A 26988-nucleotide genomic window follows, 5' to 3' on the forward strand; every position below is an offset into this window, starting at 1 on the left:
TATGATCTATCAATCCCACTCCTGGGCATATATCTGGAGAAAACCATACTTTCAAAAGATACATGCACCCCAGTGTTCATTGCAGCACTATTTACAATAGCCAAGACATGGAAGCAACCTAAATGTCCGTCAACAGATGAATGAATAAAGAAGATGTAGTACATATGTACAATGGAATACTACTCAGCCATGAAAAAGAATGAAATAATGCCATTTGCAGCAACATGGATGCAACTAGAGATTATCATAATAAGTGAAGTAAGCCACAGAGAGAAAGACAAATACCATATGATATCACTTATATGTGGAATCTAAAGTATGACACAAATGAACCTATGTATGAAACAGAAACAGAATCACGGACATCGAGAAGAGACTTGTGGTTACCAAGGGGGAGGGGGTGGGGGTAGAGAGAGAGTGGGAGTTTGGGGTCAGCAGATGCAAACTAGTATACATGGAATGGATAAAAAACAAGGTCCTACTGTATAGCACAGGGAACTATACTCAATCTCCTATGATAAACCATAATGGAAAAGAATATATTAAAAAAATGTATAACTGAATCACTTTACTATACAGAAGTAATTAACACAACATTGTAAATCAGCTACACTTCAATAAAAAAACAATGAGCCAGGTCCCACTTCAATCAGGGACACACCATTTTGTTCTTGAGAAAAATTGCTAACACACAAGCACATACAGAGCCACACCCACAGCCATCCTGGTTCCCACCGTAGCATCTGACTCTCTCACTCAGCTTCCCCTTTGGGCTTCCTTGGCTGTATATGCTCTTTCTTCACCTCCTTCACTGGTTATTTCTCCTCAAAGGTGCATAGTCCCCAAAGTTCTGTCCTGAGCCTCCATTCTCATCCTGGGGGAGACCTTAAACTACCATGTTCTCTCTTCTTCCTGGGGTACGAGGATGCCCCATCGGCATCTCAAACCCGCCATCGTCTCACTGCAATCCTTGTCCTGCCCCGCATGCCCCGTGACGGTCAAAACCACCACCGCCAGTGGTTCAGGCTCGGAATCTCAACGTCACCTTATAGCCTCTATCCAGTTAACCACCCTCACCTGCCAATTCTGCCTCTAATTGTTTTTCCTATTCTCTCCCTTTTCCTGCCAACATCCTACTGCAGGTCCTTAGGTCCTCTGATGGGATCCCAAATGACCTTCCTGCCCCTGCTCTCTCCTCTTCCAACTAATCCTACGTGCTTCTGCCAAGATGATCTCCCCAAGTCACAACTCTCAGACTGCGAACCCTAAATTAAAAACCAAAAAAAATTCCCAGTTGCTCCTGTTGTAGGTTAGGTCCTCTTGAAACAGCTTTGAATGGGAGAACTGCATGCAGAAGGTTTACTGGGGAGTCCTCTTAGAAGAGAGACGTGTAAGGAAATGAGGGCAGGATGGGCCAGAGGTTGGGGAGTGGGGAAGCTGGACCACATGCAATGGTAACAAAGGCCTCTGCTGATCTGATGGAGCATTCTGGATCTGGGATGGCTCTGCAGAGTGGTCCCAAATTAAGACAAGAGTTCAGACGTCAGCCAGTTACTGGTCACAGTCTGCCATCTGGAAGGGGGCATAACTCTGGGCAAGGCGACCCCCTCCAGTGCAGGGAGAGATGCAGCTCTGAGACATCCGTGCCTGATATTCCCAGCATTAGGGAGATGGCTGTGTGGACCCTGAGGAAGCCTCTAGGCAGGGAATCCCTTTTCTACTCCATTCCCTCAGCCTGGTACGCAAGCCCCTGTCCCACTCACCCATAAGACCCACTCCTTCCTTTTTTTTCTTTCTCTTAATTGTGGTAAAACTTGTATAACAGAAAATGTGCCGTTGTACCCTTTTAAGAATAGACTTTATTTTTTTAGAGCAATTTTAGGTTCAAAACAAAATTGAGCAGAAGATACCAAGATATCCCATATACCCCTGCTCATTATCAACATCCTCGACTAAAGTGGTATATTTGCTACAACTGATAAACCTACACCCACACAGCATTATATGTCCATTATGTGTCCCAGAGTCCACAGTTTACATTAGGGCTCACTCTTGGTGTTGACAAATGTATGTACATTGTAACCATTTTTAAGTGTACATTTCAGTGGCATTAATTATATTCACAATATTGTGCAACCATCACCACTATTTCCAAAATGTTATCACCCCAAATAGAAACTCTATGATAATTAAGGAATAACTCCCCATTCCCCAATTCCCCCAGCCCTGTAATCTCTAATCTTTCTGTCTCAATGGATTTGCCTATTCTAGAGATTTCATATGTGTGGAAACATACAATATTTTTCCTTTTGTGTCTGGTTTCTTTCACTTAGCACAATATTTTCAAGGTTCATCATTTTTTAGTTATGTATCAGAGCTTCATTCCTTCTTATAGTTAAATAATACTCCTTTTTATGGATATACCATGTTTTGTTTACCCATTTATTTGTTAATGGACATGAGTTGTTTCTACCTTTTGGCTATTGTGAATAATGCTGCAATGTACACTGGCATACAAATATTTGTTTGAGTCTCTGTTTTCAAATTCTTGGGGGTGTACACAGTCATTCCTCAATATACTAGGCGGGTTGGTTCCAGGGCCCCTCGCAGATATCAAAATACAAGATGCTCAAGTCCCTTATATAAAATGGTATCGTACTTGCATAAAACCTATGCACATCCTCCCATGTACTTTAAATCATCTCTAGATTACCTATAATAACTAATATAAATATTATGTAAATAGTTGCTGGCATATGACAAATACAAGTTTTCTTTTTTGGAATTTCTGGAATTTTTTTTCAGTATTTTCAATGCACCATTGGTAGAATCTGTGGATGTGGAACCCACAGATATGGAGGGTGGACTGTGCTAAGACATGGAATTGCTCGCTCTTCCCTTTCACACACCTAGGTTTACATTGAACAAACCACATACCAGTCCTTGAACATGACTTGTGATTTCCTGTTCCCAGAGCCCTGTATATACTGATCTCTCCACCTAGAACACCTTTCTTCTCTCCTCCACATCGCGAAGTCCTCTCCATCCATGTTTGGTAGAAAAATCCACCACCACCCCATCCCCCTGCCAAAAATATAGTCATTTCCTAATCCCCAGAACCCTAAATATTACCTTATATGGCAAAAGAAGTGATTAATAATAATCTTGAGAGAAGCACTTTATCCTGGATTGTCTGGGTGGGCCCTGAATGCAATTACATGTATCCTTGCAAGAGGGAGGCAGAGAAATATTAGACAGACATGCACAGAGGAGAAGGTGATGTAAAGACAGAGGCAGAGATCAGAGAGATGCAGCCACAAGCCAGGAAATGTCAAGGGTTGCCAGGCATCCACAAGCAGCTAGAAGAGCGATGAGTGGGGTCTCCCGGAGCCTTTGGAGAAAGCACAGCCCTGTCAACACCTTGATGTGGGTTTTCTGGCCTCCAGAACTGCAAGAAAATTAATTTCTATTGTTTTCTTTTTTTTTTTTTTTCTTTGCCGTACGCAGGCTTCTCACTGCCGTGGCCTCTTCCGGCCGCGCAGGCTCAGCGGCCATGGCTCACGGGCCCAGCCGCTCTGCGGCATGTGGGATCTTCCCGGACCAGGGCACAAACCCGTGTCCCTTGCATCGGCAGGCGGACTCTCAACCACTGTGCCACCAGGGAAGCCCTAATTTCTAAGCTCCAAGTTTGTAGTAATTTGTATGGCAGACCCAGGAACTATGATATAATCTTCCAAGTCCTTCTCAGACCTCACCTTCTCCATGAAGCCTGCTCTGATTACCTCTGCTGGAAACTGCAGCTCCCTTTTCTGAGCCCCTTTACTCTTTGCCTGTACCTCTTTATGAGACTTGTCATAATCTGTTTCGTAACATGCTTATAAATGTGGATGTCTGGATTTTAAAATCTCTAAGAGCAGGCACCGAGCCTTCTACACCAAAGTGTTTAATTTAAATTCACACATTAATTACTTAGCATGAGCCAGGCTCTGTTCCAGAGACTTAAGCCCTCCATTTGGAGCACATATGTTTTTCAAATTTTTTTATTTTATAAATAATTCATTCATTTAATCAATAAATATATATTTAACACTTACTGTGTGCCAGAAACTATTTGGGGTTCTGGGGGTTCAAAGGTAAACAAAATAGATGTTCCCGGTCCTTGACATCCCCCAAATAGTTTTCATGTCTTCATGAGGGAGACAGAAAATAAACACATACGTATACATTTGTAAGTATTTAATGACAAGAAATGACAAATGTCTTGGAGAATTTCAGAAGTGGTATATAAATACAAGCTCATTGTGAAAAGAAGTAGAGAAGATGATTATAAAGTAAAAGTACATTTTAGTACCACCTCTAATTCCACTCGGCTCCCAGAAGTAACCATCATTAATAATGTACATCCTCTCTTTTTCCATGCATTTACATATACCATATAAACCCATATACAGTTATTTTTTCATAAATAGAAGAGTACTTTATGCATCACCCTGTTACTTGGCATAGGATTCCACATAGAGTAAACGTCTGTTCTACATATAGTGGCTGTCTGATGAGTATTAAATTTCTTAAACTTCTCCAAAGGCCCCCCTAAGGCTGAGCATCAGGGCTAGGTCCTTCTGGCCGCTCTGTTAATGGGCATGTGCTCTGGTGAGCCCCTTGGGTACAAAGAAGGGGTGTTGAACAAGGCAGCAGTCAGCTGCCTGGGAGATGTCTGGGTGGCTCCTCCTGAAAGGGCACCCAGACTTCAATGTGTAGAGTCTTTTCTGCCCACCCCCCCCAACTCCGCCCTGGCTCCAGCACTCCATCACTCAATACTCCCTGGAGATGCAGAAGACTCTGGGTTGAAGATTTGGGATGGCCCCAGACCAGCCCTTAACCCTGGTCTGAGAAGTGTCATTTATTCCCTTAACAGACATTTGCAGAGTAGGTTGTATATTGGGTTGGCCAAAAAGTTTGTTTGGGTTTTTCCATAAGATGTTACAGAAAAACCCGAACAAACTTTTTGGCCAACCCAGTACTAGCAGCGTGCCAGGCTCTGGTCGTGTCTGCTTACAGAATATTCCTAAGAACGGAACAGAGTGGCATACGAGACAGATAAAGATCCAGGAGTCTGCATCCTACTTGTTACATGGTTTCATCTGCCCTGCACAGACTCAGACAGAAAACAGTGGCTGTGACGTCTGCAGCTGCTACAGATGATGCACTCCTACATGTGTGGAAAACCCAAGCCAGCCCTGCTCCACGCTGTGGGAAAGTTTCCTATTTCCACCGAAGCCTCTTGTTCTCTCTTCTACTGCATCCTGCGGCGCTGCCTAAATGATTACATTCTGTGTGTGCCTGTGTGCCTGTGTATGTGTGAGTGAGTGCATGTGCACAGACTCTCCACACGCTTCATGCTGTGGCACCCATGATACGGTGGAAAGGCCCTGAAGAATCATTGAGTTAGAAGGGACACCCCAAAAAGCATTCCTCTGCCTCCAGGAAGACTGTGTCTAGGTCATGGACAATAGCTGGGTGTTTTCCAGTTTTTAAAGCTCTTTGAGGAAATGGAAACATGCCTGATCCCATCCTGGACCAAATTTCAACATACATTTTTGCAGACAAATCAACATCCTAGTGTGTCACCTGACTTTCTCCTAAACCCCGCCGTCTCCCTGCACTGACCATGTGCCCCCAATAGAAGATTTTGCCTTCTCGTCATTACTGAAAAATTTTCAACTTTGCTTCCAGCTCATTCCTCATATAGGACTAATTTACTTTAGACATTTGACAATTCAATTTTGAAAGAACTACAAGTCACTTTAAAAATATATAAGAAATATTTGTTCATTTTTGTTCAACTTTCATCTTTGCACATTTCCACATTTTTTCTTTTTCTTTTTTTCGTGTGTGAATTGGTGCTCAGCAACCCAACTGATGCGCTCCTGAGTCAGCGTCCCTGTTTCTAATTATTGAACATCTAGAAGCAGTTCCAGACAACTGCTCGGCATTACGTTCCCACCACCAAAACCTGAGGGACAGAATTCTTGGTTACAAAATGCCGGAGTTAAGGGTTGAAAGACAACATCCATTATAACCTTCTGTTTTCACTCACTCATAATTGTCCCCAAATTGTCCTTTTGCTCCAAATCATTCTATGCTCTGTTTCCACCCCAGGGATGAAATTGCTTGGAAAGTCTGAACAAAAGTGTTTTAGCCAGTTTGGAACCAGGCAGCTTGGGGGGAGAATATTTTTCTTCAGCTTTAAAACAAAGTGTGTCTCCGTCCACGGACAACCCCCAAACAGCTGTCCCCTTATAACATCGGCTCTCCCACATGGGTGGTCAGCTTTTTCCAAGGGAGGAAGTGTCTGTGAGTGGAGTGGAAATCCAGAATTTCAAGACAGAAATCAGAGGCAATGAAAGTATGGATTTGTGCTTTCTGTTCTACAATTTGGCAGTGGTTGGGGTGGGGGGGCTTATGTTATATTATCTGCAGAATGCAGGCAGTCTTCTTTCCCTGGGATTAGCTGTCTTATTTCAACAGTGTCTACGTAGCGGTGAATGGTATGTAATTTAAGTGAAGGCGTTCCTGAGTTTGAGTTTGGGTTCCGTCCCTTACTAGCTATGTGACCTTGAGTTAGTCATATAGCTTCCCTGAGCTTTGCTATCCTCATCATTAAAATGAGGCTCATGGTGGTACCCACCTCACAGGAGTGCATGGAGGATAGCGTGAGGTCATGTATATAAAACCCTGAGCCCAGCGTCTGGCATGCCGTGTGTGTGCAGCATAGATGCCTGGGAGTACAGCAGAGGCAGCCACAGAGGAATAACATAGGTGACTGCAGCTTGCATTTGCCAGTTTTGTTGACATCTTGCTTTATTGGCCTCTCAGCATCCATTCCCACCTCTTCTGGTGACCATACCTCATTTTTCATTTCAGCTTAGGAAACCACCACTATACATTCTCAGCCCCCGTGATTCAGGTGTCACTGTTCCTACCGCCCTCCCCATGTGTTGTTCTGGAACTAGACTCCAACCAATTAGAGGTTGTGAACGCCTGCTCCAGGATTTCTGCTGGAATAGGGGAAGAGAGAAATAGTCTTCTCTTTCTGCCAGGGTCGCTGGTCTGCCAGGATGCCCACTTAGAGCTCCTGGTGAGTCCTCTTTGGTCAAACATACCAAGAATGGCTCTAACAGAGAGAAAGCAGACCCAAGAGATGGCACGTGAAATTCAAAAGGCACCATCCAGGTGCATGGATCCTGCTGTGCCTAGAGCTGGACCTGCCTTTAGACTTTTCTGTTTGGGGAGACAATACATTTCCTTTTTTTGCTTAAGTCAGTTTGAGCTGGGTCTCTGTTGTTTACGTTGGTCTCATTGGAACAGAAGCTCAAGGCTAAAAGCATCCAGCAATTAGGCAGAACCCTTCATGACATGTTTGGAAGACACACATCCTCTGCCTCTGATTTGCTGGCAGCTTCAGACAAGTCCCTTTACTCTCTAGGTTCTCAGCAGTAAGATCAGGCCACTGTGACAAGTGACCACTGAGGCTCCAGTATCCTGGGAGGCAATGATTTGAGGAAGATAGAGCATGGAGGGGATCAGAGTCCATCCCTCTGTTTGAGATCACAGAGGGGAAATTAAGAGCTGGTTTTGAACTCTGGCTGTACTATTACTGTGTGACCATGGAGAAGTTATCAACCTCTCTGAGCCTCATTCTTTTCAACTGTAATATGAAGACATTCAGACTACCTAATGAGAGGAATTGTTACACTTCCCTTCTCTTCCTAATCTCACATTGCCATCTCAGCCCAAAGCTGAAAGGCTTCTGCTTCTCGACTGGAGATAGAAGTACTGGAAAAACCATTCAGCTTCCCTCTCTGTCCTGTCACTTTTTCCTCCTCATGAAAGGGAAAGTGACTAGTCTGACTGGTGTGAATGGAGCGAGCAGGCAATCACTCAGCCATGTTACCCTTCCGGCAATGTGGATCAGCACAGCCCTGACTTGCTGCCTAGTCCTGTGTGTGTTCAAGTGCATGAGCCACGTGCTCCAGGGACCCATGGGATGAACCCTCGAGCAGGGCCACTCGCACCACTTCAGGTGCCCATTCTCCAGCTTCTCCACCTGGGAAGGGGCTGGGGTGAATCAAGTCAGCCTGCACTGCAGATCTGGACATCTTTAATTCAGGAAGAAAGTCCTGTCATGTCTCCAGTCTAAATCTACCCCTTACAAAGCAGACACTTGGACCCTCGCTTGACTCCTGGAATCTGTGGTGAGGTTAATTTACTACATACTTTAGAATGAGAACATGTTTCTAAAACTTTGGGACGAAAGAGATTTCTCCCACAAGGCTCCAGATTTGCACACCATAAAATGGGAAATGGATGGATTTGACTGCATGAAAATTAAAGATTCTATTCAAGATAATAAATGATACTAGATTGGGAGAACACACTTGTAACATCTACAGTTTTCAAAGGTATAACACATAAATTATTTAAGGAACTCCTGCCACTCTGTAAGTAAAGGTCAAGAAATACAATAGAAACCTGGATGAGGGACATATATATTGGGAACTTGCCAAAAAAGAGCAACACCTGCCCCCCACAGGCCAGGCCTAATTTTTAATTAAGATAGGCAACAAAGCAGAAACTTCGAGATCCTTTCAAATTTTAATTCAGTTTCCTCTTTAGTCTCTACCCAACACATTATCATTCAACCCAGAGATTTACCATTTGTATTTCAGTCCTCTTCTTGAGATTTACTTTTTCTTGTGCCCAAGCAAACCTGGACCCTTCCCCCAAACAGTTTTAGGGGCCTTACCTGTACCTATGTGTCTGCTTCAGAATGTGAGAGATGGTTATTCCAGCACCCTCTTAGGGTGGCAATGACTGGCAGTGATAACAATTAGTCAGAATCCAATTGGTCACCTGAGGCTCATTAAACAAGCAGCCTCCTCTCTGTTCTTTAGCAGCTGCAATGAACAGCAAGCTGGTCCACATTTTGAACAGAATTTCTCATAGGATCTTTGCATGCATGATGTATTCTGTTTGTTGCCAAGATGTGAAATTTATCTCCTGGAGGAAGCATATAAATCTTGCTGTATTCTATTTAAGTAAAGAGATAACAGGAACAACTTACTAAGCCCATTGGTTTCCGGTGAGAAAGAAAAAAATAATCAATTTTGGGAATGTTGGGGGGCTTTGGGTCACTAAAGAGAATTTGGTTGAGTCCCTTAGAACACTGTAAATAGGAAATTCGTGGAAGAGGAAATCTGAATGGCTAAGAAGAACTCTGAATGGAACCCAACTTTTTCAGTAGTAAGAGAAAGGAAATTCAGAGAAAAGTCTCACTTGATGTGCAACACACTGACAAAATTAAGAATTTGACCAAATGCAAGGAAGGATGTGTAGAAATGGGCCGCTCAAGCACTGGTGGTAGCATATATTGGTGAAATTCTTAGAGAGCAGTGTGGAAGTATGAGTGAAATGAACATGTGACTACTCTACAATTAGGCAAGTCCTGCCGCTGGGATACGCCCCAGAGAAACTCCCATACAGGTAAACAAGGAGACCCTAAGCAAGAGTGTCTGTCATGGGAAAGGATTCTAGACCACTGAGGACTCTACAGGAATAGTGTGCAGCAATCAGAAGGAATTGGCTAGAGTTACATACAGCATCATTGATGGATCTCAAAGCATAATGCTGAGTAAAACAAAGAAGAAGGAATCAAAAGGAGATTGATAGCAAAAACATCATTCATGTACATTTTAAAAAACTTTATTGAAGTATAGTTGATTTACAATGTTGCATTACTTTCTGCTGTACTGACTCAGTTATACATATATATATATTCTTTTCCAGTATTGTTATCACAGGATATTGAATATAGTTCCCTGTGCTATACAGTAGGAACTTGTTGTTTATCCATGTACATTTTTAAAACATACAAAACAATACTATATATTTCCCATAGACGTGATATGTAGATGTAACAAATGGAAGGTGGATTTTCAAGGACCTACTATAAATACATAAGAAGAGGGTACCTTTGGGAGGATTTTGATTTGAGATAGCAGATGGAGGGGAAAAAGAAACAAAAGAAGTGCCTTGAGTTGTCTTCTTTGCCATCTATTGAGAAGGATAAACTCATTTATGTCCACTGGGGTTAGAAACCAGTTATATAGCTCTATCATTTGACAGAACACTAACCCATAGCATAGTAGGTGCAGGTGCTCAAAAAACAATTTTTAATCTATTTGTTTTATCCTTTAAATTTTGGACTTTCTAAGATATAGGATCTTTCAGAATTTTCTCTAGAATCAGTGCTGAGAGCTCAGGGTGATCCCCTACTTCCTTATAAGGTCATGGAATAAAATATCAATCAATTTCTAAAAGACATTATTGATTCAGTGAGGTAGAGAGAGATCTTCTTGTCAGAATCTTTGACCCTGCCAAGGAGGGATATAAGTCCTGAGGGGTCCAGTAACTGCCCAAGGTCAGACATGGAGCCTGCTGCCTGTGACCAGAGGGGGACCCTAGTCTTCTGACTCCTTTTCCTTTGCTTTTTCCACCAGGTAGCCTGACATTAGCATTGCTACCTCCAAGTGTGCCACGACTTCAGCTTGCTCTGAATGTCCATGTCTGTCTCTGCACATTTGGGAAGGGTTGATCTAGCACTTTAACACTCTACACTGCAATTGGCACATGGCCTCTATAGGAAAAGAGCAACAGACCCTAGAACACAGTCCCATTGAAAACTCACATTCAGTCACTCTCAAAAGTCCCCAATTCTACCTCTGAGAAAGAAGTCTAATTGTCAGTGTTGCCATGGGAACGTCCCTTGTTGCACTGAACCAGTCCTGATGTGGCCTTGTCCTTGGACTCCATATGTAATATCTGTGGTTTAACATTTACAGGTCTATGTTTCCTTTACCCAGAAGATTGTTCCTTCCCAGCTTAGATGGACTCCTGTTTCTAAGCATCCTCCATGAGATTCTCCATTCTTTCTTCTCTGAGATTCCTCTTCTGAGCCCATTTCTCCGCAAGCTAAACCTCCACTGAGTGAGTGCCTATTTGACCTTCTGAGTCTATTTGAGGTTCATTTTTCAAACTCTTATTTGTTTTCCATTTAAAAAATCCCGCCCCTCCTGGAAGCCGCTTTCTCCGGAAAGTGACTGTGATGCTCCGAGCCGGCAGCAGAGGGAGCCCATGCCTAACAATCTTGGCACTGAACGTCCAGCTGGGGCTGAGTGGGTTACAAGCATCCCGCAGCTGCGCTGACCGAGAAGATCCTCCCCTGGGGGCCTGGACCTGGGCCAGCTCAGTGTGGTCGGAGATGGCTGTGCGCTCCAAAACTGTCACGAGAGATATTTCCATGGAGTTTTCCATGGAGAGGGGTGAGGGTCCTTTCCCAGATTCTCCTTCCCTGCCTGCCTTGGGGAAAGGGGGAGGGGAGTGCTTTCTATTCTGTTCCCTGCTCAGTCCCTCCCAGGAACGCCCTAAATTAATCCTGTATCAGGGGCCCCAATCTTTCTCCAGGGGGGAAGGCATTATTGGTTTTTTGCCTGAAGCCTTGAGATCATTTAGGGGAAGCATCCTCCAGGGCCTGAGTCCCAGTCTTTTGAATTACATCAGTGGTGACAAATTAGTACTCACATAGGGTATATTTGAGTTTTTTGGAAGCAGCCAAATCTATTAAATAAGGGATGACATAAAGCTGGAGGTACGAAAGTACAGAGCCCAGAACCTAGTGTATAGTGGGTTCTGGGTAGATGGGGGTGACGTGAATCTGGGTCCGCTGGTAGTTATTGCAGTTGTCATTTAATGAGTTTTTTATTTAGAACCGTGAGACCATTTTTCTTAGGTGACCTCTAAACCGGTTCTGAAGACAAATGTAGAAGAGAACTATCCAAAGAATATATCATTGCAGCAAAAGTTTCGAAGATTTCAAACATACATGTGATTTGTTTGCCCAAGTTCCACATTTATTACAAAACACCTTATTATTTTATATTTGCTTATTGTATGTATCAATCCCTTAATCTACGTGTATTTCTTGGGCATCAGATACAAAGGTAGTGCTGAAGATATAGGACCAGAGACCCTGGAGTTCAGTGGCACTTGCTCTGCATTGGCAGTGAGGGTGGCTGAGGTCCTTATACTGCCCACCTGGAGGTCCTGGGGCAAGTCATGAATCTCTAGGGTCTCAGTTTCTTCATCTTTAAGGTGGAGATAACAAGGGCTCCCCTGCCTATTTCTCCGAGGCCAGATTACAATTGCAGACCTTTATGTGCTTTGTGAACTCCAGAATGCTATAGACATTTCATTTCTTAGTATCCTGTGATCCTTGTTTTTTCTATTTTCTCAATTATAAGTTCCTTGAAGGCAAAGAACGTGCCTCAACTTCCTGCTCACTGCCCACCATGCCATGAAGAGTAACTCAGAAGACTGTGGGGACCTTATACCTTCTGTTAGCAGTCTACCCAAGGCTGGTTTTCTGACTCGTGGCTCCAATGGGAGGGCTCCTGGGCTTGCTATGGAACTTCTACTTGCAACGGGCTGCCATCTATTGGGATTGAAGCCAAAGGTACCAATCTCACTAAACATGCTTTGAACACCACCTTGCACTCTGCTCAGAGTTGTTGTGGATACACAATTGAATCAGACATGATCTCTGCTCTCAAAGAGTTCATAAGTAAAGTGGGTAATACATACAAATGGCCAATAATGCAGAACACCATGTTATTATAATCAAAGTGGAGGCCCCAAATAACGATAAAATTACAAAGACAGAGAGACCAGGGCAAGCTTCCTAGGGTTGTTGCATTTGAGCTGGCCTTAGAGGATGAGTAGGCCTTGGATAAGTGCAAATGGTGCAGAAGTCGTGCCAGGCAGAGAAGACAATAGTCTTCTATTATCAGCAAGACATAGTCAGCAAAGACATAGTCAGCAGGTTGTTGGAGAAAGATTACACTGGGGGGAAGTGAGCGCTGGGCGACGTGTAAGAAAGAGAAAACTGGCAAGTTTTGCCTTGGGACCTAGCCTTGGGGGACCTTGATTTTCCTGCTAGAAAGCCTTGGCTCATCTCAGAAGTGAAATGAAATCATTACAGCTGATGCACTCAGCTGAAGGGCTCAGATGGGCCATCTGGGCTGACTCCAAGGGGAAAGTGGGCATGGCATTGCCAAGGCAACCAAAGAAGGCAGAGTCAAAGTGGTGCAGGCCTGGCCCCAGTTTTGACCAGTGAGGTGGTACTGTGAAGCCTCTAACGTCAGTGGGATATAGACAGGAAAGGGCTTTCTTTCTTCCAGCTACAGCCTCCAAACTGCCCTGTGGTATCTCCTTTCTTTGCCCATTGATGGTGCCTCAGGCAATGCTTAGAACATTTCACTTTGGTCGTTAAAACATCCAGTCGAATCTGAACTTCAGTCTTACACTGAATTCAAAGTCCCTTCCCATTGGCCTGACCGCTGGCCCAGAGACCTGCTCTGGGAGGAAGGTGAGGACTATTCCTTCACTCTTCCTCCACCTTTCTCCCTCCTTCCTCTCCTGGGTCTTCCTTCTCTCTCTCCACCAGGGAATCGGGGCCCTGGAGGAAGGATGGGAAGACAGGGAAAGTTCTTAAGAATGGAGTGCTATCAGTGCCTTCGTGTAGCAAGTCCCCGCCAGATGTCTCTTGTTAGGGGCATATGTGAGTTCTTCAAGAGGCTCCGCTGGGATGTTACGCTGCCCAGTAACCAGGTATGGCCAATGCATGCTCAGCTTGACCTCCAGTTTGAGACGATGTCAAACTCTGTTTGACCCTTAGTCACTGCCCATAGGAGTTCAACCAGTGGCCTCTTACTAAGGGGGTCACTTGAAATTGACTGGCCCTTCCCTTGAACTTGGTACCTTTAGGGTATTCTAAGCATGACTTCCAGGATATTCACTTGACTGAAAGAAAATAACGCATCCTGACCATACCAAGTACGGGGGATAAGGCATGCACTTCTGCCCTCTCTCTCTACCCCACCATCACCCTCAAGATGGACTCCTGTCTTCAGAGTGCTCTAGTCAAGAAGAAGGCATCAGTCTGTATGTTCACAGGTATCTCCTCTCCAAGCACTCTATCACCCCTGTCAATGTGGCTCTGTGTTTCTGTCACTCAGCAAGCATCCAGCCAGGAATGAGGGACCAGCCTCCCCTTCTCATAGGTACCTGCATCCAGTCTCAGTGAAGGGGTTCTTTTCTGTCCCCTTCACTTGGCTTGGGTATCAGGGTCCCTTCCCTCTCCTGGGCCCCCTGAAGGGGTGGGGTAAAGCCACAGCATTGCCCCCGAGTACCCCTTATTCTTAAATTTCAATCCTCTATGAATATTGGCTCAGGAAGTATAGGGTAAAAGTCACAGAATCAGCTCAACATTTTTTTCTTTTATTAAAGTATAGTTGCTGTACAATATTATGTAAGTTACATGTGTACAATATAGTGTTTCACAAATTTTAAAGGTTATACTCCATTTATAGTTATTATAAAATATTGGCTCTATTCCCTGTGCTGTACAATTAATATTTGTAGTTTATTTTATACCCAATAGTTTGCATCTCTTAATCCATTGCCCCTGTATTGCCCCGCTCCCTGCCACAGCCACAGGTAGCCACTAGTTTGTTCCCTATATCTGTGAGTCTGCTTCTTTTTTGTTATATTCACTAGTTTGTTTTATTTTAGGTTCCACATGTAAGTGATATCATACAGTATTTGTCTTTTTCTGTCTGACTTATTTCACTTAGCATAATGCCCTCCAAGTCCATCCATGTTGCTTCATATGCAAAATTTCATTCCTTTTTATGGCGAGTAGTATTCCATTGTATATATACCACACCTTCTTTAACCATTCATCTGTTGATGGACACTCGGGTTGCTTCCATACCTTGGCTGTTGTAAATAATGCTGCCATGAACACTGGGGTGCATATATCTTTTCAAATTAGTGTTTTTGTTTTTTACTGATATATACCCAGGAGTGGAATTGCTGGGTCATATGGTAGTTCTATCTTTAAATTTTTGAGGAACCTCCAAACTGTTTTCCACAGTGGCTGCACCAATTTGCATTCCCACAAATAGCATACATCAGCTCATCTATCTTAATAAGTCCTGTGTGGAAGCAACTCGTAGTTCCTCTTTAGACTATGAGGGGACCTCCTGGCCTCACCTTGGGGCTTGAGCCAAAATTGTAAAACAATAGGAAAATTCCATTCCGTTTTCTGTTCCATTAGTGATGCTTGAGGGCAGAGTCCCACTGTCAGCACGATTGACATTTTGGGGCTGATAGTTCTTTGTTGTAGGGGGCTGCCCCGTGTGTCATAGATGTTTAGCAGCATCCCTGGCATCTACCCAATAGATCTCCCCGCCCCCGTTGTGACAATCTCTTCAGACATTGTTAAACCTCCCATCCCCTGGGGGGCAGGGAGGTAGCAAAATTGCCTCCTGATGAGAACTACTGCCTAACAGAAAAAAGGAAGTCATTGAAAGTTTTTGAGCAAGGAAGTAACATAAAATTATCATCAAATATCATTTGATTAGTTTCACTGAATGATATGAACAGGAGTGGCCAAGGCCAAGAAATGCTTGCTGTGCAAGTGACATCTTTTTAATAACCCCTCATAATGTACAACATTACATACATTACATTATCTCACCCATTTCCACAGCCACCATCTGAGGAAGGTAGGGGACTGTGTTTCACTGATGAAGTGTAAACACAGAGGAGGAGGCTAATATGGGGAGCTATCAGGCTGAAGAATAAGTGTGCAGAGGAGAGAAGTGGAGAGGGGGTTTTCCATGGAGTCTAGGACTTTCTTTTCAGAGCAGGAATCCTGTAGAAAATATCTGGATCAGTAATAATAGGTACTGTAACAGAAATTAATTGAGAGCTGACCATGTGCTGTGCGTCTCATAGATCCCCTCACTTAAATCTCTCAATAAGCCCCGTGAAGAGGTAATATTATTATTCCCAGTTTACAAAGTCTAAGTTTGCAAAAACTAAGTTCCAGGAGGTTAAGTCACGTGCCAAAGGTCACTCAGTGATCAGAGATGGGATTTTAACGGAAGCCGCTGGGCTGACTCCAGAGCCCTTGTTTATAACCATGGCAACATCCTAAACTAGTTTCCAGCGTGTAACTCAGAACATAGGCTCTACAGTTTCCAAACCTCTTCCACTTGTGTAGCCTTCGCAGCTCACACAAGGCTCTCCCATGTGATGTGTAGTGTCAGCATTGATAGGTAAGTGGGGCCTTAGTCCCATTTTACTTATGAACATACAAACTAGAATACAGGTGTTAAACCAAAACTAGAAACCAGAATGGTTTGATTCTTTGCACAGTACTTTGGATGATCCTGACCAGAATGTGGAATAGAATGTTCTGTAATCTCAGAGCCAGAGATTAAGTTTTAACTACAATCTCACACTTCAGAAGAAAATTAACTAATACTTTTGCCCATCTTCTATGGCAGATACTATGATAAAAGCTTTGCACACATTATCTATATCATCTTGGCAAGAATCCTGAGGCAAAGAGTATAATTATCCCAACTTACAGATCAGGTCACTGAGGCTTGGCAAGACTGATGTCCATCACGAATGGCAAAGTCAGGACTCAAACTCAAGTATGTCTTGTGCCAAGGCACATACATGCTCTTACACTGGGCTTCCTGCATCTTTTTATCTTTTATCCTTACGAGGTGGGTATTATTATCTGATGTTTGCAAATAAGGGAAAGAAAGAAGAGCCAGAAAGGTGAAACAACTTCCTTCCAAACACAAGACCACCAGCAGGTGGATCCAGGAGCCAGGCTCTGGCTGGCTGTGTCCAGAATCCATACTCTTCACCCCGGAGCCTTGGGTTCCGGCTCCATGAGAACTCTTGGGAACACAAGACTGACTCCCCTGATTTTGTTACCTGTGTAAGTCAGCCTGGGGAGTATGGGGCTGTGAGTCTCAGGGAACATTAATCAGCATTGCTGGGACAATCTGTTCTCTGCATGAGCTGACTTCTCTAGTTGGTGACGTGAGCTGAATGAGGAAAGTCTCTCTTCAGGGTTGTAGGCTCTGGAAACTTCTTGTGGCTGCTGTGGATCAGAGCCTTAAAGAATATTGAACATTCACTCAGTTGCTCATCCTGGGGTGTGAGGGGGACCAGGTCAGGAAGGAGGTGGCCTTAGGGACCCCGAATGTCATGGGACCAGCCTGGGGAGAGATGCCTGCCCAGCTCCTGCCTAGCTCAGAGGGTTCTGTGGCAGCAGTTCCAGGAGACACCACGTGATCTATGTTCAGACGTCCTGCTGGGCATTCATCAGCCTGAATTTTGCTCCAGGCAAGAGCTAGGGTTCAGTGAGGAAGGGATCAGATATTGGAATGGAACTTGGGTTACCACACCTGGGGCATGATGGGTTTCCATGGAAGCCCCATGTTACCTATAAGGCAGCTGAAGGTGTCCAGTGAGTTATGCTGGCAGAGGGAAGAGGTCAGGGAGCCCAGCATTAAATTCCAGTCTCCTCCCACCCCAATCATTTTCATCATGGTTCACAAACAAATGCAGATGAAAAAACAAATGGAAAAAAACAGCATAACTGATTTTAATTCCATTGCTTAATGTCCAAGTCTAAGGGATCCCTAAACTTTTCTTTCACAGGAATAAAGCAATTTTTATTTCTTCAAAATTGCATGATCACTGATGAATATATTTGGACTGGAGAGTTAGCCCTGGGGTTTTTCTGAGAGGACAACTTGCTGATGCAGAATGACGCAGCTGCCTTGCTGATGCGGAATGACGCAGCTGCCATCAAAAAAACCTTTAGGGAATTCTTTCCAGTTGTGTGGAACCCAATTCAACAACACACTTTTACTATGTGCCTACTGCATGCCAGACCCCAGGTCAGGTTCTGGTGGTATGAAGAAGGTAAGCCATGTGCAGCTGTTCAGGTTGTATACTCTACAACCCTAAGGGGCATAGAATTGTGTATCCATTAAGTCCTGTTTCTGCAGATGGCAGGAGGGTGACTTGAACAAGATGGGCTGTATAGGCTGGCTGTGATGTCAGTTAGACACAATTTCTACCCTCAAGGAGCTCACTGTCCAGCAGACAGCAGGGCTCTAAGACACTAGGTGATCATAGGCTAGAAGCTGGAAGAGCTTTTCTCTCTTCCCCTTTTAACACATTATTGACCGGGGGATTTTTGCAGAAACTAATGCCTGTGGCCAGCAATTTGTTATGTAAGTGAATATTGAAACACTCCGGTCAACAACTTTGGGTAACAAAAGACGTATTAATATGTCTCTGGGCAGTAAGTTGTTAAGAACAGGCTACATATAGTTAGATAATGATGAAAAACAAATTTGGTGCACTCTGGTCTTTTTGTTATTGTTGCTAGTTAAGGACAGAAAGTCCATTCCTTTACCATTACCACCTCCCACCCACTCCCAGGACCCGTGTCTTCCCCCTTCAAGAGCACATCTTCTCTAACCTAAATAGGAAAAGAATTTGAAGAAGAATAGATACATGTGTATGTATAACTGAATCACTTTGCTGTACACCTGAAACTAACACAACATTGTTAATCAACTATGCTCCAATATAAAATAAAAATTAAAAACAAAAGAGCATCTACTCTTGCCCTTATACTCCATTACCCCCAGTCAGGACAAGGCTGTTAGTACTCATTATTCTTAGGAGGAAAAGAGCAAAAAACAAACAAACAAACAAAAAACCAAGCTGGCTCTGAAAGACAATGTTTCTTCCCAATCTCTCCAGGGGCTACCCTGAGGCAAAGCTAGCTGTGCCCAGCTTAGACATGGGGTATCTAACTATGGGATTTATTGTTTCAGAACCCCAGCCCCAGCCCCCATTCCTAACCCCCCATACCTTTCCTCCCACATCTGAGATAACTGCCCTGCTGCACAATAATTCACCCCATGCTCCAAGCAGTGCCAATATCACATATATTACTTTATTATTTGGTCATTGGCTTTCCAATGCAAGTGAAAAAATAATTTAAACTAATTATATGTACAGAGGCTTGGTTAGTTTTCCCAAGAACTTCCAGAAAGATCCCCAGCCCCTTAGATAGCAAAGAAGGGTTACCGTTAACATCTATACAAAACTCCACCTATAAACGTCGCATGTGTAGAAAGGTTTCTTTATTATAAGCATCACGTTTGGGGAACAGGAAGGGTTGGGGGTGGGGGGTGGAGGAACGTGTGCAGGGGGGTGGTCCACACACACCTGCCCTGACTAGTCCTGTGTAGGAGACTGTGGCTGGTGAGGCTCAGGTGATCTGCAGTGGGGTCTCCAACATCTCCATTAGGAAGGTGTCAATGGGTGTGTCCCCGATGAGCTTGAAGAAGAAGAGGTGCTCCAGGCATTTCAAGCCGATGGAGCGCAAGGCTGGGAGGCGCAGCAGCAGCTTGGCAAACCTGTGGAGAAGCAAGGAGACATTAAGAACTGGGGAACCAGCATGCACGGGGCAGCTGCTGGCATGAGGCAGCTCATTTGGTCTTCTTGACCAATCTGTGATTAGAAGAAAGAGCCTGGTTGGGGAGACTAAGGCAGTTGGAGAATCTGTAATCCTGGAGAGCTTCAGAAATAGGCTAAAGGTCTTGTTATGCTTCTTAAAGGTGGAAGTTGGATCCTGTGACCTCTTGAGAATCTCTTGAATTATGTGGCCACATCCCAGAATTGCCCTCAGCACCCCCATTCGTGGTGGGCGAGAGGAAGAGCTAGCCTACTGATGCTGACTCACATCTCCAACCCTAACCAGCTGGTGTTCCTTACATTCTCTGTGCCTGGGGATTCCTGGGAAGATTGGCCAAAGCATTTAGAACAGCACAGCACAGCAGATGTGCAGAATCCACAGGGGCTCTCACCACTGGCTGAACGTGTTTGTGTACAAACCACGCACCAGGCAGTGAGATAGGTTCTGGGATCCAGGAAGAGCCCCCCACTCTCCGGACCAGCAGTTCTCATCTCCTCGCCAGACTATGCTTTTCCTCACACCACACTTACTTTAAGCAATGCAACCTCAATGTGCCTCAGTTACCACATTTCTGTTACCCATTTATAACCACTATGTACACCAGCTTCGTAGTCTGTGCTCACTTTTATTTTGTTTTGTTTATTTTTTTTAATTTTTTTGTCTAAGTGACTTTCTTTTCTAAAGTTTTTGAAAATTTTTATTGAAATATAGTTGATTTACAATGTTGTGTTAGTTTCAGGTGTACAGCAAAGTGACTCCATTATATACATATATATATATATATATATACATATATATATTCTTTTTTAGATTCTTTTCCATTATAGGTTATTACAAGATATTGAATATAGTTCCCTGTGCTATATAGTTGGTTGTCTATTTTATATATAGTAGTGTGTATATTTGAATCCCAAACTCCTAATTTATCCCTCCGCCCCCTTTCACCTTTGGTAACCATAATTTCTTTTCTATGTCTGTGAGTCTATTTCTGTTTTGTAAATAAGTTCATTTATATCAATTTTTTAGATTCCACATATAATCAGTGTCATATATTTGTCTTTCTCTGTCTGATTTACTTCACTTAGTATGATGATCTCTAGCCACTACGGAGAATAGTATGCAGGTTCCTTAAAAAACTAAAAATAGAGCTACCATACGATCCAGCAATCCCACTCCTGGGCGTATATCTGGATAAAATTCTAATTCAAAAAGATTCATGCACCCCAATGTTCACTGCAGCACTGTTTACAATAGCCAGGTCATGGAAGCAACCTAAATGTCCATCAGCAGATGAATGGATCAAAAAGATGTGGGGTGTGTGTGTATACACACACACACACACACACACACACAATGGAATATTACCCAACCATAAAAAATAATGAAATAATGCCATTTGCAGCAACATGGGTGTGCTTACCTTTCAGTTAGGAAGAGAGAGAGACAGAAAATAGTAGCCTTCACCCCTGAGGGGCCCACAGTCTGGAGAGATAATACCCACACCCATGCATACACACACACCCACATATGCCTCCCACACATGTGCACACACACACCCTCACCACTCTCACACATACACACATGTGTGCACACACATTCACTTGCACTCTTATACACCCTCACACACATGAGCTTGCACATATTCACATGTGTAAAAGTATACACACACATTCTCCTCCATTCTCACCTGCCCTCACACACTGGTACACCCACACACACAAATGCATGTGTACACACACACACTCTTCTATAATTAAGGACCTTAGTTGTAAGGCTTACCAAAGGGAAAGAGACTAGTGTGTGAAGGAATTAGCCTCACACATACAGGGTCCTTTTCAGGCTCCTCAATCTCCCACATTTCCAACATGCTTCTGTGGTCCTTCTTCATCTCTCAAAATTCTTTTTGCCAGTGAAGCTTATTTTTAATGTTATTACTGATAATGACTGGAAATCAAATCACTCTAATCACAATTTCCAATAAAAAGTACAGGAATCGAACTCTTGTTAGTCATGGTGGCCTTAAATCAGCAACTTCCGGTTGGGCCGGATCTTCACTGGCCGTCACAACATTATTTCACAAGAAGTTTTCAAATTGGAGTTTTAATACTCCTCGAAAATGCATATAGGTCTATATTCATGCCAAAAGAAGTTTTAAGGAAATGTGGCAATATAAGAAGAACAGAGTGGCACCATCTAAAAAGGTAAGAATTACCTCCCTACATGGAAAAATTAAAGGTCTATACCAAGGCCAACACACACCTTCAAAACGTTTGATTAGAAAGCCTCTAAGTGGGACTTCCCTGGCCGTCCAGTGGTTAGGGTTGTGTATTTCCACTGCAGGGAGCACAGGTTTGATCCCTGGTCAGGGAACTAAGATACCACAGGCCTCTCGATGTGGAAAAAAAAAAAAGGAAGCCTCTGAGTGCATCTGAATGGTATCACCGTTAGATAATAACAAGGAAGCTGAGCTCCTGGTCAAGGCTCTGCCACGAAAGAGGTTTCTGTAATTAGGCAAAGAAAACGGCTTCTTTATAAAATGTGAAGTTAGGCTGACATTAGCTCTGAAAATGTATTTTTTTACTCTAAAAATGCCAAAGTTTTACAATGTGTAAAATGCTAACCATTCTAGATGCAAACTATTATATATAGAATGGATAAACAGCAAGGGCCTACTGTATAGCACAGGGAACTATAGTCAACACCCTGTGATAAACTATAATAAAAAGAATATGAAAAAGAATGTATATATATATATATGTATATATATATATAACAATCACTGTGCTACACAGCAGAAATTAACACATTGTAAATCAACTATACTTCAATAAAATAATTTTTAAAAATGCTAACCACAAGACTGCTGTCTTTGCTGTCTGTCCCAGGTTTGGGAGCTAATATCAGGATGTAGAAATAAACACACCCGCTAATAGCCACAGCCACAGGGCGGCCGTCGCCTTCCTCGCTCACATGTTTGGCAACAAGGGGGACTCACAGCCTCTGAAGGCACCTGCTGTGTGAGAGAGAGAAGGTTCCTGCAAGCTCTGCCCCCTCCTGAGTTTTGATCTCTGCTTCTGGCTAGAGGAAGCAGAACTCCCCCCTGTGAGGTGTACTTCTGAAAAGTCTCCACGGAGTGGCAGCCCTCCACCACCAAGAAAACGGCCTTGACAGGGCTGTGTGCCACCAGGAACCCCCTCAACCACTTTCTGCAAACCAGAGGTGACCAGCCTTCGGAACACTTGCCCACCTGGTTGAGCCAAGTGACATCACTGATGGACCTGCTCAGCTTCAGGGTGGTCACCCGCTGTCCAGGCTGTACTGGATGCACCCAAGGGACATGCAGGGGCCCAGTCCCTGCACTCCCTCCCTGAACTCCCAGGCCCTGCCCTGGGCCAGGCAACAAGTGTTGGCATCTCTGCCTAGTGCCTGGGGGCTGCCCAGGCCCCTGGCAGTCCCCTTCTTGGGAAAACAGGCAAGTTCCAAAGTTTTTAAAGTGTTATTCATTAGAAACAATCTAAATGTCAACCACAGAGTGATGACTAGATACATTAGGCTACAGCCATCCTGTGAAATATTACAAAATCATTGAAAATAAGAATTTTGTACTTTTCAATATCTGATAAAATGCCTAAAATAGCTAATGAAGCAAAATAATACACCAAACCATATGATTTCAGATCTGTAAATATACATTTCTATGTATACATACATTGATACACAAAGCTGCTAGAAAGAAATATACCTCCCAAATTTACAATCAGTTTATATTACCCTATTTATTTAAAAACATTTTCCTTATTTCCTACCAAAGCATGCTTGGCTTTTATAATAAGATAAAAAGGAGTTCTGTAACGAAACTGAGTTATTTGTAATGAGGTGGATAGACCTAGAGTCTGTCATACAGAGTGAAGTAAGTCAGAAACAGAAAGACAAATACCGTATGCTAACACATATATATGGAATTTAAGAAAAAAAAAGATGTCATGAAGAACCTAGGGATAACACAGGAATAAAGACACAGACCTACTACAGAATGGACTTGAGGATATGGGGAGGGGGAAGGGGAAGCTGTGACAAAGCGAGAGAGAGGCATGGACATATATACAGTACCAAACGTAAGGTAGATAGATAGTGGGAAGCAGCTGCATAGCACAGGGAGATCAGCTTGGTGCTTTGCGACCGCCTGGAGGGGTGGGATAGGGAGGGTGGGAGGGAGGGAGACACAAGAGGGAAGGGATATGGGAACATATGTATATGTATAACTGATTCACTTTGTTATACAGCAGAAACTAACACACCATTGTGAAGCAATTATACTCCAATAAAGCTGTAAAAAAAAAATGAGTTCTATGGGTTTTTTTGTTTGTTTGTTTGTTTGTTTTGTGATACGCGGGCCTCTCACTGTTGTGGCCTCTCCCATTGCGGAGCACAGTCTCCGGACGCGCAGGCTCAGCGTCCATGGCTCACGGGCCCAGCTGCTTTGCGGCATGTGGGATCTTCCCGGACCGGGGTATGAACCCGTGTCCCCTGCATCAGCAGGCGGACTCTCAACCACTGCGCCACCAGGGAAGCCCAAGAGTTCTGTTTTTTAAAGAGGTAAACAGCACTACCTAGAGCCAAGTCCAGGAAAAGGATGAATATGAGCCTTCCTAGTTCTAATGCCCTGCACACAATATGTGCACACAGACACACACACACAAACAAACACACACACACACAAACATGAGTAATGCTGCCTTACAGCTGGGAGATTCGGTGGATGTCATCCAGCACAGGGCTTTCAGTCAGCTCTCATTGGCCAGAAGCTGAGCTGATGCTGGCAGCCAGGCCTTGCTTGTTGGGTAGGGCTCTTTCAATCTCACCCATTTCAGATGTAGGAGAGACTGCCAGGTGCCTATCAAAATCCATTCTCCCCTTCTTCCTTGGCATCCAGCTGCACACATTCTCCAATCTCCTTGGCTAGCTGGTCCATGTGACCAAGTTTTAGCCAATGGAAGTGAGTAAAGGGAGGGGGTACCCTTTCCACGTCAATGTGTTGCCCATATAGCCTCACCTGTGTGCTCCCTCTCCTCTTTCCCTTCCACCAACAGCATACAAAACACAATGAGAGGGCTTCCCTGGTGATGCAGTGGTTGAGAGTCCACCTGCTGATGCAGGGGACACGGGTACGTGCCCTGGTCTGGGAGGATCCCACATGCCGCGGAGCGGCTAGGCCCATGAGCCATGGACGCTGAGCCTGCGCATTCGGAGCCTGTGCTCCGCAATGGGAGAGGCCGCAATAGTGAGAGGCCCGCGTACCACAAAAAAACCCAAAAAACAAAAAACAATGAGACTCGGCAACATGGTGTAACCCCAGGAAGGAAGGAGCCTGGGTCCCTAAGCGATGGTGTGGAAGAAAGTCACCGCACTAGACTGATTACCCATCCAGGACTGATTTGTGAGGAAGAAGTAAACTTGTGTTCAACTATTGATATTTGGGAAGTCTGTTGTCACAGCTTAGTCTCCATAACACACAAGGCCTACACACATTGTATCAACTGGCTGGACCCCACTCACACAGATGCATTCATTGCCTGTGATAAAAAACGAGCTCAGCCTCTTCTGGACAACTGAGAGATAGTGGCTTATGATCCAGGAAAAATGGGCTAATGGAAATTAGACTCCACAGAGGAATAAAAGTCATCAGTGAGAATTGGGAGCATAGGTAATTAATCCTAAAAACAAACTCATGCCTTTAAAGAAGTTTTTTTTCAAGTTTCATTTTCCATTTTCTGTGAGGTTTGAGGATCATATTCTCTCTTTTTAACTAGAGTTAGTGGAGGAGGAAAACTTTTATTCAGCTGTATTTGGGGGAAACATTTGGGAAAAGGATTTTTTAACCACTCAGGAATACTGGTAGATGGCCTCAGAGATCCTCTGACCCATGTCTTCCTTTTCAGACAAGAAGCCCAGACTCAGGACCTTGCCAGAGGCTACAGATGGCACCCTCGGGGCCAGTGGTCACCTCTCTTGGGTGCCACAGCCTGTACCTTTTACTGCAGGGGGGCTTCCATGAGGGCAAAGCAGAAAGCAATGCAGTCACACTGAAAAGCACAAGCTCTTCGAAATCAGACAAACTTGGGTTCACAACCTGCCCCACCATGCACCAGCTCTGTGACCCTGGGCAAGGTTCCTTTCTCAGCCTTGGGGCCTCTTTAGAAATTGGAGCTAAGGATTCCCACCATCGTTCGTTCACTGGGGTGTTCATTCAACATTTAAAGATGAATACTAATTGTTAAGCTCTGATGCCAAAGTGGTGAACAGTGGGTGAACAAGACGGACGAGACCTCCGGTTTCATGGAGCCAGTGTCTGAGTAGCTTTGAGACGGTTGTGAAAAAATCTAGACAGTGCCTGCTGCATGTCGCCATTCATTAATGGCAGATCAGAAGAGTTGCTGCGGTTGTTACCATTCTTCCAGGACTCCCTCACCTGCCTGGTTGTTCCGGGTACTTCTGCTTGGTGTAGGCCTCGAGGGTGGCATAAACCTTCTCTCGCAGAGTCTCCACCTCAGAGGGGTTGGATAGACCCTTGGCATCTGAAAAAGACAGCTGATTCAACCTCTCCTTACACACCTCTGCGGGACACCCTTCTACAGAGTCTGTCCCCATTCACACAGGCCACCTCCTGCAGAGTTACGAGAGACACGCTGGATGGGGGACATTGTGAAATACACAAAGCCAGCCCTTTGTGCCCTCACACCTCCTTCCTGTGCCCAATCTACCCAATAAACTCTTGGAGCAAAGGTACACACCGCTGTCTCCAAGGAGGAGAGTTTTCTTTTATCCGGGCCATTCTAGAAATACTACCTTCACACATTTATTGAGTGCTTATTATGTGCTAAGCATGGACTGAATAAAGAGATGGGGTACAAAAACCCCACAGACCCACATCCTGCATCAATTAACAGACCACCTAATTCAGGAGATGAAGCATATGCGTCAATTACTATGTAATTCTGAATACTCATCTTTCTTGACCCACAGCAGCATCTGAAGAAGCTGAGCACTTCCTCCTTCTTGAAACGTTTTTCCTCCCTGGGCCCCCCAGGACACTACTCTTTGGTTCGTCCCTGTCTGACTCACTGCCCCCTCTCAGGCTTCTTTGCTGGCTCTTCCTTTTCTCTGTAACCTCTAAATATCACCATGCCCCAGGGCTTAGCCCTCAGCCCTCTGCTCTGCAATGCCGCTACTTTACTCCCGGTCTCAGAGCCTTGCATGCCAGGTCTAGGCTGATAGCTCTCAAATGTACATCTCTGGTTCTGCCTTTTCTCTGAAATCCAGACTCACATAAACAATTGCTTCCGGGAGAGCCACTCTTGGACGCTTACTATCCATCTCAGATTCTCATGTCCAAAGTCCTGATTCCTAGCCACCCACCCTTTGAACCGCCATTTCAGTAAATGAAATCTCTGTTTTTCTGAGTGTTCAAGAAAACAAAATGAAAAATTCTAAGAATATAT

At 44.1% G+C, this 26988-nt stretch overlaps 1 protein-coding gene across 1 annotated transcript in view; it reads right to left on the minus strand.

Moving 5' to 3' along the window:
• Positions 1-19282: 19282 nt before the first annotated feature.
• RXRG (retinoid X receptor gamma) overlaps positions 19283-26988 on the minus strand; it is a gene marked incomplete at both ends in the record, with an annotated part of 43701 nt that continues 35995 nt past the window's right edge. Inside the window, 2 exons of the mRNA XM_079727232.1 lie at positions 19283-19430; positions 25959-26064. Coding sequence (XP_079583358.1) covers positions 19283-19430; positions 25959-26064 — 254 coding nt within the window. The remainder of the gene's footprint in view (positions 19431-25958; positions 26065-26988) is intronic.

This window comes from Hyperoodon ampullatus (genome assembly GCF_949752795.1).
Source record: "Hyperoodon ampullatus genome assembly, chromosome: 2".
Classification (NCBI taxonomy): Eukaryota; Metazoa; Chordata; class Mammalia; order Artiodactyla; family Ziphiidae; genus Hyperoodon; species Hyperoodon ampullatus.